This window comes from Lingula anatina, chromosome 1, assembly GCF_051362555.1.
Source record: "Lingula anatina isolate TDL-2025a chromosome 1, LinAna3.0, whole genome shotgun sequence".
NCBI classification, from domain to species: domain Eukaryota; kingdom Metazoa; phylum Brachiopoda; class Lingulata; order Lingulida; family Lingulidae; genus Lingula; species Lingula anatina.
This window is the reverse complement of record NC_141767.1, coordinates 52,670,986-52,689,110: the sequence shown is the minus strand read 5'-3', so window position 1 is coordinate 52,689,110 and position 18,125 is coordinate 52,670,986. Positions and strand designations below refer to the sequence as shown.

General features: G+C 36.8%; 1 protein-coding gene across 13 annotated transcripts in view; it reads right to left on the bottom strand.

Moving 5' to 3' along the window:
- Positions 1 to 18,125, bottom strand: part of LOC106165036 (uncharacterized) — a 139,086-nt gene that overhangs the window by 13,920 nt on the left and 107,041 nt on the right. For 10 of the 13 annotated variants that reach the window (XM_087001895.1, XM_087001900.1, XM_087001893.1 and 7 more), the window contains one exon: positions 8,495 to 8,553. In XM_087001895.1, the coding sequence (XP_086858021.1) occupies positions 8,495 to 8,553 (59 nt within the window). The remainder of the gene's footprint in view (positions 1 to 8,494; positions 8,554 to 18,125) is intronic. The other 3 variants (XM_087001902.1, XM_087001904.1, XM_087001903.1) reach the window with 1 other exon arrangement.

Here is an 18,125-nt window from a genome sequence, read left to right as displayed (position 1 = left end):
CAACTTGTTTTCCATAAAAAAAATTAAAGCTTTGAATTCTGAAATGAACACTGAAATATGTTATGTTAGGCATACACATACACACCTTTTAAAATATTGTCATTTTGGAAGTCTAAGAGTCCTGCCATAGATACCTGTGTAAGGTATGCAGTAGAAAGATATGGTAAACACCCTTGTGACAGATGCATTTGTAGATCTACAAGCTACTTCCTGACTACCCAGGAGATATTTGAAAAATAAAAATAAAAAACATAAATCCCACAGCAACTGAAGAGAAGCAGCAAATATTTTGCAAATGTTGGTTTATCTATCAAGCCAAATACATATAAATTTACCAGAGAATTTTTTTGAAAAGTGTTTTAAGGGAGTGACTGTTGGATTGATGAAAAAAAAAAAAAAACAGAAAGGTGTGTGGCCACAGGGAGCATTTTTCAACTTCACTTAATAACTTAAGCTTGGTGCACAAGAGCTGAAGAAACATTGCCAACAAGAAGAATGATATGATCTGATGATCTGCATTAATTTTACATTAAATTCTCAACTTTTAATAATGAGAAAAAATTCAATATAAATCATAATCAACTGTTAAGCTTGCCCTATTAGACACACGGCTGTCCACACACCTAATCTACACTGTACCACAAGTAGAAACATTGGATCTTCTCAGTGTGCTGTCCACCCAGACAGCAAATAAAAACTTGCAGCATACAGAATTATTTCAAGGAGATTAAAAGAAGCTGTCCTGCATGTTGGTGTTAGCTGTAGCCACACTGTTAAATGGTTTCCATCCTTCTACCTCCCACTGTTCACACCACAGCACTGTCCCTACTCCAGTCACATTTATACCCGGACAAACTACCTCTCAGTACAAATATCTTTGAGGCCATTCAGAATGAGAAGAGCGGAGTGCTAGCTAGGCCACGACCTTAATATGGCGGACCTACATGAAAGGAAGACCGCTTAATCCTATAATGGTATCTCTGCCTCTCACACGCCTCCCCACGCATCCTCCCTGCAGGGGCACAGTAATTTAATCTCTGCTCAATTCAACCAGTCGAGGGATAATGTGTGAGGAGCCGTACGCGTGTCAGAGGCAGAGAGACCGTTACAGGATTAAGCGGTCTTCTTTTCATGTATGTCTGCCATATTTAGGTCGTGGCCTAGCTAGCACTCAGCTCTTCTCATTCTGAAAGGCCTCTCTATCTGCTTGAACTGAGCTGAATTTACTTAAATTAAAATCTGGTTGAACTCTGGTGTATCTTTCATATGCCATATTTGATTATGTATTTTCTCAACTTTAATCTCCCTGCATGGGGTAATGAAGTCAACTTTCTGCCTTAAAGCCTAAGCACAAACTTTAAGAAGGCTTTTAAGCATCTGCACTGAATGCTACGTTTCAGTAATTAAAAAGTACAATATCAATTACAATGTACTGTTAAGCTTTCCTTAAGATGTGAAACAATGCAATACTTCATATATGTCATCACTGTTTAAATGATTTTTGATAGGGATATCAATTCAGTCTTCAGAAGTTGAGACATAATGAATACCAATTGAAATAATGACATCACTGATGAAACAGACAAAAAAAAAAAAAAAAAAAAATTGAAGCATGGCACTTAAAATAGTGAGATGTCATTTCATCATGACTGATTACAAAGATATTAACAACTATGCTACTGATTACACATGAGAATCAAGTCAGAAGTCCTTGTGTTAAAAAAAACTCCTACCTCCTACTCTACACACACTCACCCTGCTACAAAGTGTTAATGTGACATAACACCAGAACAGAGCTGCACTTAGAACAGAATATGATGTTACAGTCTTTATTTTCACAGATTGTTAACAATTTTTCAAATCTTTGAAATCCTACTGCACCAGCATTATCCAGGAGGTAGGGTCAATATTATCTTGATGGGAGGGTTATGTATTTGCTACAAGACCCTGATACTGCTGGCAACAGCCACTTGTTATTCTGCTCCCTTCCCATCATCTGCTGAGAAGCTTCAATCTGGCTACAGTTGCTATCTTAAACAGTCAGACACAACATCTTTCATTTATTTTTCAACACAGTTTTAGTGACACAGCTGGGACAGTTATGATCAGTATTTTAACAAGTATGCCAGCAAGAAACTTGTAAAAGAAACCCTGGCCAGACTAGCACTATAACCCCACGTCCACCCTCAGGCCCACAGACAGGAAAGAGTACTGGGTATTTTTGAGTATTTGAAAGAACCACCCTTTTGATAGGAAAAGGTATGCTGTGAATCAAAACTTGATCTTCAGTACGTTCTATGCCATTTCTCAAGTCCAGTCATTTAAAGGGATAAAAAGGGGTCTTTTTTTCAGCTAAAGACCCCTTCCAAAATGCTGGCTATATAGACCTGAACCTACCCTCACTCAAAATATATCTTTTTCTTTTTTTAATAACCTATTTTTTTTAAAGAGTGGCATATCAAAAATATACTTGTTCAATCTGATCTAACTCAATTTTTAAACTGGTTGAATTTCTTATATGTTAACCATTATAATTCATAGTTCTTGATTCCAGTGAAATGTTTTTGTTTATTCTGACCAATTTTCACTGAAAATCAGATCAATTAGGAGTGACTTAAGGATGTTCTGAGAATATCATCTACTGAGAAAGCAAGTTGACCCTTAATTACTTGTTTGCAGCCAGAGGGGTCTCTTTGGTACAGTTGTTTTAGTGTGTTAGATGTGACATTGCATCACATTATATACATATGTTGTATCTTGCATACTGTTATGCATGAAAAAAGTTTAATGCACAAAACATGCTCATAAACACTAAAGAACATACGAAAGTGCCCCTTTATCCCCCTTCTCTACTGTTGCTCTTGATTTAGTGGTATATACCATGCAGTATTGTGCATTAATCCATGGAAAAGACCTACAGGGGTGATATCTCACTGTTACTCTACTATTACTACTTCATTAACAGAGGGGGAAGTTCAAACATATGAATAAACCTCCATGATGGCAGCTTCACACTATGGAGATTGACCCTCAGCTTCCTCAGTCAATTTTTCAACTTTTGACTTTTTTTCAGCTTGTCAGTGTGTGGTATAAAGGCAAGCATCCACCTCAACAGTGTGTTTGTTTGGGTTTCCTTGGGCAAATTTATACCATGACTGGTGAGGTCATACCCAGTTCAGCTTGCACATGAACCAAACTATTTCAACAGTGGCACATTGTTCTTAAACCCCCTCCTCTTGGTGATTATATGAAAAATATAATCTGCTTATTTTTTCAGACATTAGCAACACAACTATTACATTATTCTCATTGCTTTGCACAATATATATCATGCTACCTTAGAAAGATGTTCCTACTGGCCATCATCTAAAACTCAATTTAATTTTTCAATTTTATTTTCAAAGCCAATCTAATCTAAAACAAATCAGCAGTTACTGTAAAATTTTCAAAGAACGTTTAACTATCAAAGTTTTAAATAACCTCCTTCACAGTAAGCTCTGCAGCAGGCTAACATCGATGTTACACATACATGTAGATACTAGAGTTACAACAACAATTCTATAATTTATTTTTCTTCCACTTTTTCTAGAATGACTTTAAATTTGAGACTGCCACTTAAGCTGACAAGAAAGGTTCTTGTCCTCTCCTTAAAGGCTTTCACCTCCTTTGCAGAATAGTGACAGGGTCAACAAGGAGTGCACCATGTAGTTTTTTTTATGATACAATTTCTAATAAAATATTTAATAAAATATGCAATTAGCAACACAAATTTCATCATTATCATTTTTTTCTTGAGACATCAACAGGCAATGGCATGTATCTCCAATCACTTCTTAAACAATTTGTCTAAATGTTTTTGTTTACAAGATCAGTAGCCTAGGCTACAAATGACAACCACCCTGTCAAACGATGAGAACTGCTGCTGGATAAGTAACCACCAGGTGGCAGCATTGATGCAAGGTAAATGTTGCAAAGAAAGAGCCTCATTCTTGATATGTGCAGAAGCTTACCAATTTCTGTCTCACAGTAGTGCTAATAACTTTTCTTGACATTGGATGGGAATTCTAAATATAAGTTAACTTATAGCATATAGAAGTTTCTTCCATTAACCCACAATTATTCCCATTAATATATTTGCTTAAAATTTTTGATTCCCATTCAGTTTTAGTGTGTACAGGCCAAATATTAAGCAGCAGATAAGAATTAGAGATAAATGAGAAACTAACAGATCTGTGTGCTCAGAAAAAAGCGCTAAGAAGATACAACTACCAATTATGCAGTGACGGGTAGCACAGACGATAGCTTAAGGTGCAAAAGAACTAGCATACATTAATTAAAAGTACTTGTAGTCTACAAGATATGTTTCTTAAATCCTTTTCAAGTTAATAATACCATTAATACCAATAATCAATGCAGTAACCATATATGTAGCTTTCAAAATTTAAAGTTTTCCCTGGTAACACACTGACATTACCATATCCGTATTATGTGAAATTATCACACCTCTACTTATGGATAAACGTGCACATACCGGTACTTGCATGCATGTAAGCACAAATATACACGTGCATATATGCATTAACACAAACTTATGCATGCACATTAGCACACATTCGCAAACAAACACAGTGTGCCTCATAGGGATGAAACAGTGTCCTGCTGACTGATAACCAGAGGTGCGTGTGCAACAAAGTATCAAACTTCTAATCTGGTTTACAATTATCATCATCTCTGGATTACTGTGGATGTCTGTGGTTTGGATATTATAGAGTTTTGATATGCCGAGAGACAGTGATCAAACACAGGCCAGCTTCCTGCTGATATATGAAATAAACATACAATCTATGGCAGATTTATGCAAACACTATCTCATAGTTCTTCACATTACTTATACTTTTCATCAATGCAACAAACGACTTAGAGGTGGTATTGTGTTTGCTCACAGCCAGTCAAATCACAGGAGTTGTCCCCAACTTGATCTCAACAATTACTTAACATGGTCAGAAGATGATCCTTTTATTCTTCTCTTTAGTAAATATGTGCATTAAGCACCATTATATCCTCCAAATGTGATGAAACTATCATAATATCCATACAAACAAAAGTTTGCTCATTTGTACAATAACCAATGTATAAGACATAAAACAAATCAAATAACACAGCCGACAAATAACACCACCAGGAATATCATATATTCATTAATAATAAAGAAAATGCCAGTTTTGTGCTGATGAGGAAGTTTATTTCCAAACAACTTCTTCCAAAAGGTCTATCTCTGTAGTTCCCATACCTATTCCACCTTAAAACGCTCAAAGCTTTCAGAAAAAGGTCATCTGAAATACTGTAAACGTCCCATTCAACAAGAGGGACAAACTCCATGTGAAACTGAAGATAAATTTATCAAATTCCAAACAAGGAATTAAAATCCAACGCTTCACTTTGATTTTGAATTCAAAAACACCACTTGTAAACCAAACAAATGCATGGGACTGTCTCAGACAACTAAAATAAATTTTACAAACATGTCTATAGTGCTCAAAATTTAGCAAACCTTAACTGAAACTAAATGACCCTCCTTAATTTTTCCCAACAGTCTGATATAACAGAGTTGAACATTATACCTATCCCTATGAAGCCATTCCCATTGCTCCGTTTTAAGATAAACAGGCACTTATAGTGTCTGTATATAAAAATAGTCAGTGCATGCTGAATATAAAACAGATCTGACACAAGTAGCATTTAAAAACAACTTGTAAAGCTGAATGATTCATTATGGTACAGGTATGTGGTAAATTCATCTTTTAAAATCAATTCTTGAAATCAATTAAGTGATGGAAATCCATTATACAGTAACATGATTAACATTACTTGCTTTCGTTCAAGACCTATTAATTTTGTTCTAATTCCCTTTTCCTCACAATCTCTCTTTTACAGCTCTTTTCAGAACCCATTCTAATAATTCTGCATTTTCCATGTGTTATTTAAGTTATCAAAAGAATTTAAAGGAATTCTGCAAAAGGAAACAAAATAAATAATGAAAAGGAATGTCTGTGTAAAAAACTCAAATATGTGTGAAAACCCACAAAAAAATACTCTAAACTAAGGTATGTTTAACATGAAAGTCCTGTGTGGTCTGAGAAAAATAAGGAAACAATCAGACATTGCAAAAAGGTAAATCTGTGGAGTGGCCCTGTGTGTAGGAAATGATGTGTGACATCCTCCACTACTCTTATCTCCTCTCCTTATCTAGCTTGCCTCCCCACATAGAGGAAAAAACACATGGCCAGAAAGAAATACAAAAAATGGTAATAAAAAGTACAAGAACTGGACTTTTTTCAGCAATGTGACACAAAGCCACACAGAAGAAATCAGGAAATATCTATCCATGGTCAGCTTCACAAAAAGTTCAATATTATAAGAAATATGTCATAAGGCAAGATGACAGGGGAGAGGAAAAGGGGCAAATAGTTGGCTGCTTCATGGCATACTGCGTTGACTGCAATACCCATTCTTATGTAAGGAGTTTACTGTCAGCATTGCATTGTACATGCATGCTCAAATCTTTCTGCCCCTGGCAAATTATATCATGTTGGTTATAGGCCTACCATTACCAATCCCACTTAATATCATCCACTGAAAAAAGTCCAAAATAGACCACAGCATGTCCTTTATTTCACATGAAACCAAACTTCGTACATGTATGACTATCTATGGATCTGTAAGCACTCGAGTGGTTATCAAGATGACAACAATTAAGTGAGCATTCATCACAGACCGGAGCTGGCTGTCACAGTTAAGTGGTCAATCAGAGCAGGGGAGGACCTTAGGTTTGACCCCTCCGCCCACACCTATCTGGCACACACCTCTTGTGGTGGGTCACCGAGAGACAAGACCTCTTTATAAGAAATGCCATTGAATATTATAACAGAGAGATGACAAATCTTAATACAAAATGAGGCATGTTTCATAAGAAATTAATGGAATCAAATAATAACCAAAGACATTGCAGTTACACTTGAAACATACCATTTATGCAATATGGCATCATCAAAGGACACCATTCAAAGCTTTCATTATACCAGTAAATAGAAGACAAATCATATCTAGAACATTTCATATTCCTTAATGGTTTTATTCATTAGTAGCACCTCCCTCCACTAAACCATTTATTTGTCCTGGTGACAGAAGTCACTTTGTTAGAATGTTACACTTAATGGGACTTCACATTAAATATCAAAGTCGCTAGTGGCACATGAATCAGTGCCACAATTCAATGGCAATTTAAATGATTACTTTCCTCCAGTGATGCACATTTCATTACCTCTGCTTTGCATTTGAAATCTGCTCAATGCTTACTTTCTGTAACTTTAAGTGTATGTGGTTATTTTTCAGTACACATGACCAGCTATTAAAAATACTTCATCTTTAAAAAATCATCTGAGCATAAAAGAAACTATATTCATGATAAATAATTCAGTAGAGGCTGTACCTACCTATGCATGTTACTTCTGACTCTTCCTCATTTAACTCAAAAATATATGTATAAATATGCATTATCTTTATGTATGGAATAAATGGAAAGTTGAGTTTTAAAAATCCAAAAACTGTACTCGATAACCTTCCATTTTAAAATGTGCTTATTTGCGTGTGTGTGCATGTGCATGTTCATGCCTGTGCATGTTCATGCTTGTAAGACATAGCTTGACATTTATGTCAAAGTACCAGAGGGCTGTCCATTGCCACCTTACCTCGATAAAACTTGCTACAATTTTTCGTGATGTTTTTAAGGTCTAATGATCAAACACAGATATGGATGGATCATTTTCAATAAAATCTCACATTGGACGGACAACTCAAACCATCAGGACTCACTGGTAAATTGCTGAAATGTTGGATTGTCCATGGTTTCCATTCATCTGCATTTGGTGCTTGTGAGCTGTTGCACAGAATGATATAGATGTCTGTGAGAACTCTATCATGAAATACCCTGATATACAAAAAGTTCTAAAGTTGCAATTGATTTTTGTCACATAAACATAGAATAACATCAGTTGCTTGCATCTAACACAAAGTTGGTTTTGTGGTGGATGTATATATCCATGAGAAATGTAATGCTTATCCATGACAAACATATAAATCACCATACTCAGAGGTACAACTCAGGACAGCTTGTTCTGAAAGGACTTCCACGTGTTGAAAACATGCCTCCTGCTGTATGCGGTTGAATCAGGCAAGTGTGGGACTTCCTTGAGGTAGATCCAAAAGACATGTAGAAACTCTCAGTCACTTTTCATCAGCGTTCATTGCAATCTCGACTGTCAAAACACAAACTGCATTTTTTACAAAGCTGAAAACACATCACTCATTGAAAACTTCTTTCTTGCTTTATAACCAGACTGCAAGGGAAGGGCATGCTGTATAAAATGCACTGTAAATCTTATACCAGTTGCATATAGAGGATTATGTCTGAATATATCTGAATATGAATACTTACCTACAATTTTTATGTTTTTCTTTTTCTCGTCCAATAAAATGTTCTCCATTTTCAAATCTCTGGAAATAAAAGAAGAAAGAGATCAAATGTTCAAATCATATTTTTAATCAAGTAAAATCTAAAAAAATATGCTTGCTTTGCACAACAATCATAGGTACCAACATATGCGTGTGATGGAACATCAATCCTTGGATTATGTTTGACTATGCAGACACTCAAGCATATCAATGCTTTTCTATCAAAATATTTGTAACCAGAGGAGGTGGGGGCGAGGTGAGGGGGGGGGGGTGTGTGTGTTTTAGGCCATGATAAGTATAAAACCAAATGTGAATAATTTCACAGTTGCTGCCATAAACTTAATGTTAAAGTGAAATGTCTCAACAATTGCAAGCCTAAATTTCCATCATCATATACTAGTATTCACAGCCATGTTCTACCATAGTGTCCAGGGGATACATTCACCAAACCCTAATGATCCATGTGATTGGAAAACTAAGCTCCAGTTAATTCTTTAATAATTGGAAAATCATTGCCACATATACTGTTGGCAAGATTTAAACCACAGAGCAAAGGTTGAACAAACTATATACCCACACCCATGTTAACTCAAAGCAAACTTGTAAGGGTACATTCCACTTAAGTTGAACAACTTCTGTAGCTTCATCTTTTCACCAGTTATCCTTTTATTAACAATTTTACGCTTACTGGAGGGTAAGATTAAAATCTACTATCATAGCCAGATAAAATAAACATGTCAATTTGGGCACAAGAAAAAGAAACTACAGTTACTTGGCATCAAAAAGTTAAAGAACACCCAGGAGGCATATATCTAAATAATTATAAATATGAAAACACTTCCACACTTCACTAGCATTTCCTCTTTTTGGTTTTAGTCACTGCATATTTTTACAATAAAAGAAAAACAACATAGCCTCTGGAAATTGACTGTGCATCCTTGCAGCTTTGGAATAAATAAGATAGCAGTACAGCTGGAAGTGAACCAAACAAGAGGGAAATACCTTGCTACCGATTGAGCAACAATGTGGTTTTTGTTGAGGAAGGAAAACCAGAAAGTGGAAATAATACTTATGACAACTACAGGCCTAACTGTCAACTCATAAAATCAGTGACCTTTCACAGTGGGATTTGTTTTGCAAAATGATTCTCCTGGGACGCAAAATATAAGTGAAATTAGCATATAATGCAAGCCTAATAATCCTGTCTGCAAATCAGATAAAAAACTGGACACCTTTTGTTATAAGCTTCATATATCTATAGATGCTTTTAAAACACATGCATTTGTGTAAAAAAAAAAACAAAAAAACATTAGCCAGGTACTTATGAAGCACATGTAGTGGTTATGCCTCATATATGCATGCATAACAGCAGTGGCTATTGTTTCATAGCTGTAACCTAAACCATTTCTCATATTATTCCTTGTGTCTGCCAGCGTGGTGGATTATTTGTTGTCAAATTATCTAACAAAAACACAGCTAATCTTATTATTCAAGAGAGAAAACACAACATCAATGGGTAGTATTGCTGCTGGCCCATGCTGTGTGGTCTAAGATAATGTGTGGTCCTCTACCTATACTTGCAATGCACCTCCCAAGAAGTGGTCAATTCCTGAAGGAACCACTCACCCTTTTTGGAAACATTTTTTTAAATTAAATTTGGCACAGTTCTGGTTATTCATCCCAAGGGTGCACTGTGCTTTGTTTTGTACCTTCTAAAGAAAAGGGTTGACATTTGCAATGAACAAAGTGATCAAATCTTAATTAAACTGGAAGAAAACTATTTTTCTGAATCTCTCCATTACTTCTGGAAGCTGCTAAAAAGTTGCAGAATTCACCAAACATGAAAAAGCATGGTAATCAAAAGCCCATTCCATTCTGTCTGTGGCCTATAAACAACCTAATCTATAAGATCACATATAGGTCAAAATTACTAATGGCAGGTTGTTGTGTCTGGGTAGCAGACAGCATTGCAGTTTGTTTGGCTGCAAAGAGGTGGAGCCACTGTACACAAGATGGTTGACTAACTGGCAAAAGGGTAAGAAGCAGTTTACATTGGGATATTGAATTTTCATTATGGTATCTTTTCAAAATAAAGTTAAGTTATACATATCAAAGTTTGATTACTTTAATATAAATATGTTTTAATTTAAAAATTGCAAAGGAAGGGAACAGGTTTGTAGTGGCTCCAGAGCTGGCATTTACACTAGTTAGTATACATGTAAATTTGGGATTTAACATTTTTGTGTACCCTTCAAAACAAAAATTTAGTAGACTGAAGCACTAAATTTTAATTTCTTTTCCTCGGGAGCCACAAAAAAATAACAAGAGGAGTCAGGCACAGCAAGATCTGACGACAGTTTAACTCAAGAGTGCTGACAAAGTAATAATAGAAAGTTAAACTGAGATTGACAGTAATAGTCCATCTATAGGAGACGGAAATAACATTAAAATTTTCTTTAATTAACTTGACAAGGCTAACCTTCCAACTTTAAACAGTCCCATCATATTTTGTTGAAGGGTCCTCCCTAACTACCAACCAGCACCTAGCACCTGCCTAATTTTAAGTCAATCACCCAATTGTGTTAAATGTCTCAAAAAACTGACTACCAGGGTGCATGAACTCCATATCTTTATGGAGGACCCTGTCATCCAGGGGTCAGGATGAGCATTTCCCAATATAGCTGGAGGACATGAACAGAAAAAGAAGGCAAGATCCAAGTTCCTCAAGCCATTCTTGACCTGATATGGATCTGCTTCGAATTCTCCCCACAGTGAGCCTCAGAGAGGTGAGCAATGTTTGCACAACCTTGCGCTAAGCAGGTTATGCCCGGCTATCCTCACCTCTAAAGTTCAAGCTATTGCCACCCAATCACGCAAAAGTGCTACAAATACTTTAAGTGGAATGTTAATAGGGATTCACTCTTCAGTGCTACTAAGAATTCACTCTTCAAAACTAGAGGATCAGAGAGGCGATACCGCCTCCGAATATTGTACCACCAGCTGGAGCAAGCGCATTCGTATAGACCCCCACATACACAAAATAAGGGGTGCAGCCACCAGTCTTGTGCTTGACAAGCTGTAAAAATGCAATCAACAAGAATTTTCAAAATATGCAAAAAATATATATAACTAAAAATGGTGCAATCAAAGTTAAGTTCATTGTAAGGTAGGTCAAAGGTCAATTTCAAGGTCACAGTAAATTGCCAGTATATGACTTCCTATCCAACTTCAATAGTAACTATGGACCTATCTCTGCCAGTTTTGGAGATAAAAGGGAAGCAAAATTTGCAAAGTTCAGTTCATGGTGAAAAGTAGGTCAAAGGTCAATTTCAAGGTCACAGTAAGATTGCCAGTATATGACTTCCTATTCAACTTCAATAGTAACTATGGACCTATCTCTGCCAGTTTTGGAGATAAAAGGGAAGCAAAATTTGCAAAGTTCAGTTCATGGTGAAAAGTAGGTCAAAGGTCAATTTCAAGGTCACATTTAGATTGCCAGTATATGACTTCCTATTCAACTTCAATAGTAACTATGGACCTATCTCTGCCAGTTTTGGAGATAAAAGGGAAGCAAAATTTGCAAAGTTCAGTTCATGGTGAAAAGAAGGTCAAAGGTCAATTTCAAGGTCACAGTAAAATTGCCAGTATATGACTTCCTATGCAAGTTCAATAGTAACTATGGACCTATCTCTGCCAGTTTTGGAGATAAAAGGGAAGCAAATTTTGCAAAGTTCAGTTCAAGGTGAAAAGTAGGTCAAAGGTCAATGTCAAGGTCACAGTAAGATTGCCAGTATATGACTTCCTATTCAACTTCAATAGTAACTATGGACCTATCTCTGCCAGTTTTGGAGATATAAGGGACTAAATGTTATAATTTTGGAGTTACCATAATGTGCCATAAATTTCCTACAGAAAAAATTAATTAAAATAAAGAAAAGGTCATTTTGGTCAAAGTTCTTGAAATGGGAGGTTCTCTGAAGTTGCAGAAGTTTAAATTTGATAAAATAATGTCATTTTTGACCACAAGTTGTCTGCTTTGCCAAGCATTATGTTTTATTTTTCCGGAGTTCAAAATTTATTATCCATTACCGTACTGCACATTTTTACGGAAGCCGACTGGTGCCATATGTTGAAAAAAAAAATTATCTCGAAATTTCGAGATAGCATTTTTTTTGTTCAAATTTCAAAATACTATCTCGAAATTTCGAGATAAATTTTTTTGCTCAAATATCAAAATGCTATCTCGAAATTTCGAGATAATTTTTTTTTTGTTCAAATTTCAAAATAGTATCTCGAAATTTCGAGATAATTTTTTTTTCTACATATGGCACCAGTCGGCTTCCGTACATTTTCCTTTCCCCACCAATATGTACTTTCTGATACAGCGTAACTCGAAAACCGTATGGAATACAAAAAAACTGAGACCACCTCCAGTGTTGGGCTTTACATGCTCTACAAAATGCAAAAAAGAATGGGTCTCTAGCATTAACGGTTCCCGAATTAGAGACAGTTTTCAGTTTCGGTATCTTATGGCCGCTACTCCCGTGAAAATGCACCGATTGACCCCAAATTCACGGAGATGAAAGATGACCTGAAGGGTAACACTTTCCAATAATATTATTGGTTAAGTCTGTGTGGCGTCTGAATAACAGGGCAAAAAATTTTTTTTTCGTAAAAAATTTCATTTTTTTGAAAATTTTGACCCATTTGACCTTGAAGTAAAGGTCAAAGGTCAAATCCGAGGGTATATTTGAAATCTACACATATGACTTTTGGAAAGCCGTCTATAGAAATTTTTCCCGTAACTCCTTCTGTAGGGTAGATAATTAGCATTTAATTTTGCCATTTTTAGACAAGGGTGCATTGCAATGAGTGCCACACCCAGACCCCAATACCGACAAAGCCCAAATTTTACGTGGAACGAGTTGAGATTATAGGTGACCTAAATCCATGAGATGGGTACGGGGGCCCTTACCGTCTAGGAGGAGAAGCGGTAACGGTAACATGGCGGCGGAGCCGGCGAATGGACCGGACGGGACCGAAACCATGTGTACCGCCAGCGCTAACGCTGGTGGTAAATTTTTTTGTTCAAATTTCAAAATAGTATCTCGAAATTTCGAGATAATTTTTTTTTCTACATATGGCACCAGTGGGCTTCCGTACATTTTCCTTTCACCACCAATATGTACTTTTTGATACAGCGTAACTCGAAAACCGTATGGAATACAAAAAAACCGAGACCACCTCCAGTGTTGGGCTTTACATGCTCTACAAAATGCAAAAAAGAATGGGTCTCTAGCATTAACGGTTCCCGAATTAGAGACAGTTTTCAGTTTCGGTATCTTATGGCCGCTACTCCTGTGAAAATGCACCGATTGACCCCAAATTCACGGAGATGAAAGATGACCTGAAGGGTAACACTTTCCAATAATATTATTGGTTAAGTCTGTGTGGTGTCTGAATAACAGGGCAAAAAATTTTTTTTTCGTAAAAAATTTCATTTTTTTGAAAATTTTGGCCCATTTGACCTTGAAGTAAAGGTCAAAGGTCAAATCCGAGGGTATATTTGAAATCTACACATATGACTTTTGGAAAGCCGTCTGTAGAAATTTTTCCCGTAACTCCTTCCGTAGGGTAGATAATTAGCATTTAATTTTGCCATTTTTGGACAAGGGTGCATTGCAATGAGTGCCACACCCAGACCCCAATACCGACAAAGCCCAAATTTTACGTGGAACGAGTTGAGATTATAGGTGACCTAAATCCATGAGATGGGTATGGGGGGCCTTACCGTCTAGGAGGAGAAGCGGTAACGGTAGCCGTCCGGCGGAGCCGGCGGAGCCGGCGGAGCCGGCGGAACGATCCGGACGAGACCGAAACCATGTGTACCGCCAGCGCTAACGCTGGTGGTACAATGACATGGTGCTGTGCATGCTTAAAAGTTCCTTATAGTGAGATCGTGTATATGTGTGCATGCATGCACATGTATGTGTGTGTGTGAGAGACAGACAGGAGGGGGCATGAATCAAAGTGTTCAGCTCCCTTTTAATCCAGGCCAAGACACATTTACTTAGCAATGTTACTTTGCAAGTAGATGTCAACTGCCAAAAGAAAGAATCAATCATTTAGTGGCATTCTTTACTGGACAGACTGTCAGGCTACCACTGGTGTCAATTGGTACTTGTAGCTGACTGCTACTGAATCAACAGTATTTGCAATCAACAGAAACAAGACCACTTGGCATGTTGTTTTTTTACCAATTCAAAATAGAAAAATGTGGTGACAATGTGAACGGTACAGATAAATCTATAATACCACCTCGGCTTAAACATACAAAACACAATTTCTTCCATAAAAGACTTTTGGCTTATATTATTCAATTAAAATGTCCTCAATGAAAATTCAGGGCATCTTGGCACAGTGTGATTTGTGAACTATAGTGCAATTGGCCTGAGGGGCTGTCCCCTGTTATACAATTCAATATAATATGTCTGGGTTGAACTCAAAATCAATTCAGGGCTATTCAGGCAACCCCTTGGTTTGTTAAAATGAACAGATTTCCTATTCACCCCAGCTGGGAGTTCATTCACTGCAACAGTCTGTGTTGATGGAAGACAACAAGGACACAATTCATGAAGAATTAGGGACACCCTGGATGTCTACTGTTGCACCCAATCCAAAACAGTGACTTTCCGTCTGCTTGACTTCCCCTTCACTTAATTAGTCATTTTGCATTCATCAAATCAATTCTCATTAATTGAACAATCTAAATGGGCATTGGATGGCTGTGCACATGGTCTAAAACACAGTACAGAGATGTGCCCCTTAAATGAGCCCCCAAGTTGTACTGATGTTGACTCAGACGGAGTATATCCCTGGGGCCCCACGTTCTGATGACTCTGTGCCCCATGAGAGACTTATTCTGAAGACAAAACTATAGAGAAAAAATCAATAGGACTTCTGTTACTTTAAAATAAATCATTCCAAACTATTTACCTCCTTTACCCCATATTTCTCATTACCTCAACCAAATGACCCCAGACACACCTGATGACCCCCAACCCCTTGCTGACCGGCAACAAACCCCACTATCTAATCCTGACTGATCCTATCCCCTGCCCATACCTGACCATTGTAATTACAATGACAACAGGAACTGAACTGCTGTTAATCTGAATTCCATCTGAATTTCTACCTCTATAAACCCCCAACCCACCCACCCACCACCAATCAGCCCCAAATTTGTGCGCTAAGTGACTCCTGTCCTTTGAAAACTGACAATGATGATGATTAGTGGACATCTTTAATTTATAAAACATTCTTAAAACTCAACCTTAAATCTTCTTGCATTTGGTCCTTCAAGCAAAACTGCTTTATCAGACACCTCTTCTTCATATCTGGGGAATTCACTAGTTACATAAGTAAATCAACCACATTTTTTCTTTTTCAATTTCCATTCATGTTCACAATCTTGTTTAAGAATGGGATGACCTACTGTATAACTGTACAATCAACAATAAAAACAATGCTTTACAACATGAGCATTATGTTCAAATAAAATACAATTCCATTCACTTGGACAATCAGTAAAATACAAAGCAGCAGCAATTTTAACCTATTTATGTACTCTTGCATCTGACTCATACTGTCCTAAATGGAGGTCCTGCAATACAATTTGTGCAATCAAACATTATGTCACAGCTGAAGTGGCACCCCCTGACTCATGCACTCAAACCAGATCAGGGGTGAACTGCAAACAATCTATGCCAGTTCAATTTTTTTTTCAATGTCCATAAACGTAACAAATAAGCTTGACCCCAGAAAACCACACAGGTAACCAAATTCCACCTTTATAGCGTGTCACAGTTGTTCAAGTGGCACCCATTCGTGTCTGGGCACAGCAGATTGACCCATTGTGAAGTTGTTTCCAAAATAAACGGAATGTGATTATTACAACTCTAGGGCTAAAATCATCAACAAAGCAGAGGAAGTAAAGATTAATTCTAAATTTCTTCGGGCTCACCGCACTGTTTTCCCTTAACCCTAATGCACAGTTCTTTCACAGCAATAAAAAACAACCATTTGCACCCTGTGGGCCAAACTCTTCACCAGGGACAATACTAAGGTGTTTACATTGATTGATATCACTTTTTAGGTGGAATAATCATAACAGACTAAGTATGAAAAGTTGACAGGAATGGTGAGGAGACAATCACAGATATAATGACTACAAATCGAGATTGACTTGAGACTGTGGTTAGACTGCTATTCCCACACCACAATGCACTGTCTGAGCCAGGGAGACAACCAGTTTGGAATAAAGAGCAAATTGTTTGCGGAAAACACATATACTTCAGACCTAAAATACCACATTAGACACTGGGTCTGCTGAATTTTTGCCAAATATCAGTGTGACTTGCTGACTCACATAAAATATAGCATGGCAAATATGATTTTCATCTTTAATGCCATTAATGTGAACATTCTGAAGAAAAAGTGAACAAAAAAGTTCTTTTAGTCTTTAAACCTTATGTCGCATATGATTCTCTCATTCAATTAATAAGTTATATTAATTGTGGAAGTTGTCACAAGGCCCCTCCCCCCCCCCCCCAAAAAAAAAAAATAAATAAATAAATAGATAAAAATAAAAAAAAAACTTTCCGGTAGTGTGTAACAATTTGTGTCCAATCCTGACCCTCAATTGACCAGCTAACCACTTGCTTGGCCCATTTCCCTGGGGCTCAATTAAAAGACATCCCTAATCACGTTTCAAACTGATCTGACAGACAGATGTAAGCTAACCTTTATTTTCATCACCTATATGGTAAGAATCAATTTTCAAAGGCAAAAATGATTTATTTTAGAAAATGGAAACTTTCTTTATCAAGCTCAGCTACAATTCTTGCCAGTTTCTTTTCAATAATTAGACTCTTACAAAAATGACGATTATATGTGCCAAGCCATCACTGACGGATGTCTGAAATAATGTAACCTTCAAGTCGGTCAACAGCAATGGTTAATGGTGTGTTGAATGTAACCAGCACACGTACATGACCATTTGACCCTTACAGAAAACAGATATTTTTTCCAGGAAATGACCACATGTCAGTCACAAGAGACCCAGAGGTGCCTGGGAACAAACAAGACTACCTGGAAATATCATTCCAAGTGCACATTCACACTAACATGATAGAGCGGTTTTGAAATAAATCATTAACCATTAAGTGTGGTCATAATTGCAATTGCAAGCAAAATTAGACACTATTAATTTTGACTAATATACATAAGCAGGAAGTTCTCTTTAGACGAGATGTCATACTTTCAATTACAACTGATGGCATCAGCAAAGAAACACTCCTGTAGTTAAACATGATACAAGTGCATGTGCATGAAGCTACATGTAGTTGGGAGAATGCTATATTGGATGTCTCAAAATTACACTATTTCTGTATCCTTAATAATATAAAGAACAATTAAGGTAATCTTTCATGCCTGGAAAATTAATAGTAAGCAGTGTTTCAGTTTTATTAACAATATTCAGTTTTCTATGAAACATTACCAGTTGGAGCCCTTATAAATGGATTCTTGATAATAAGTATAGGCACACACCTACA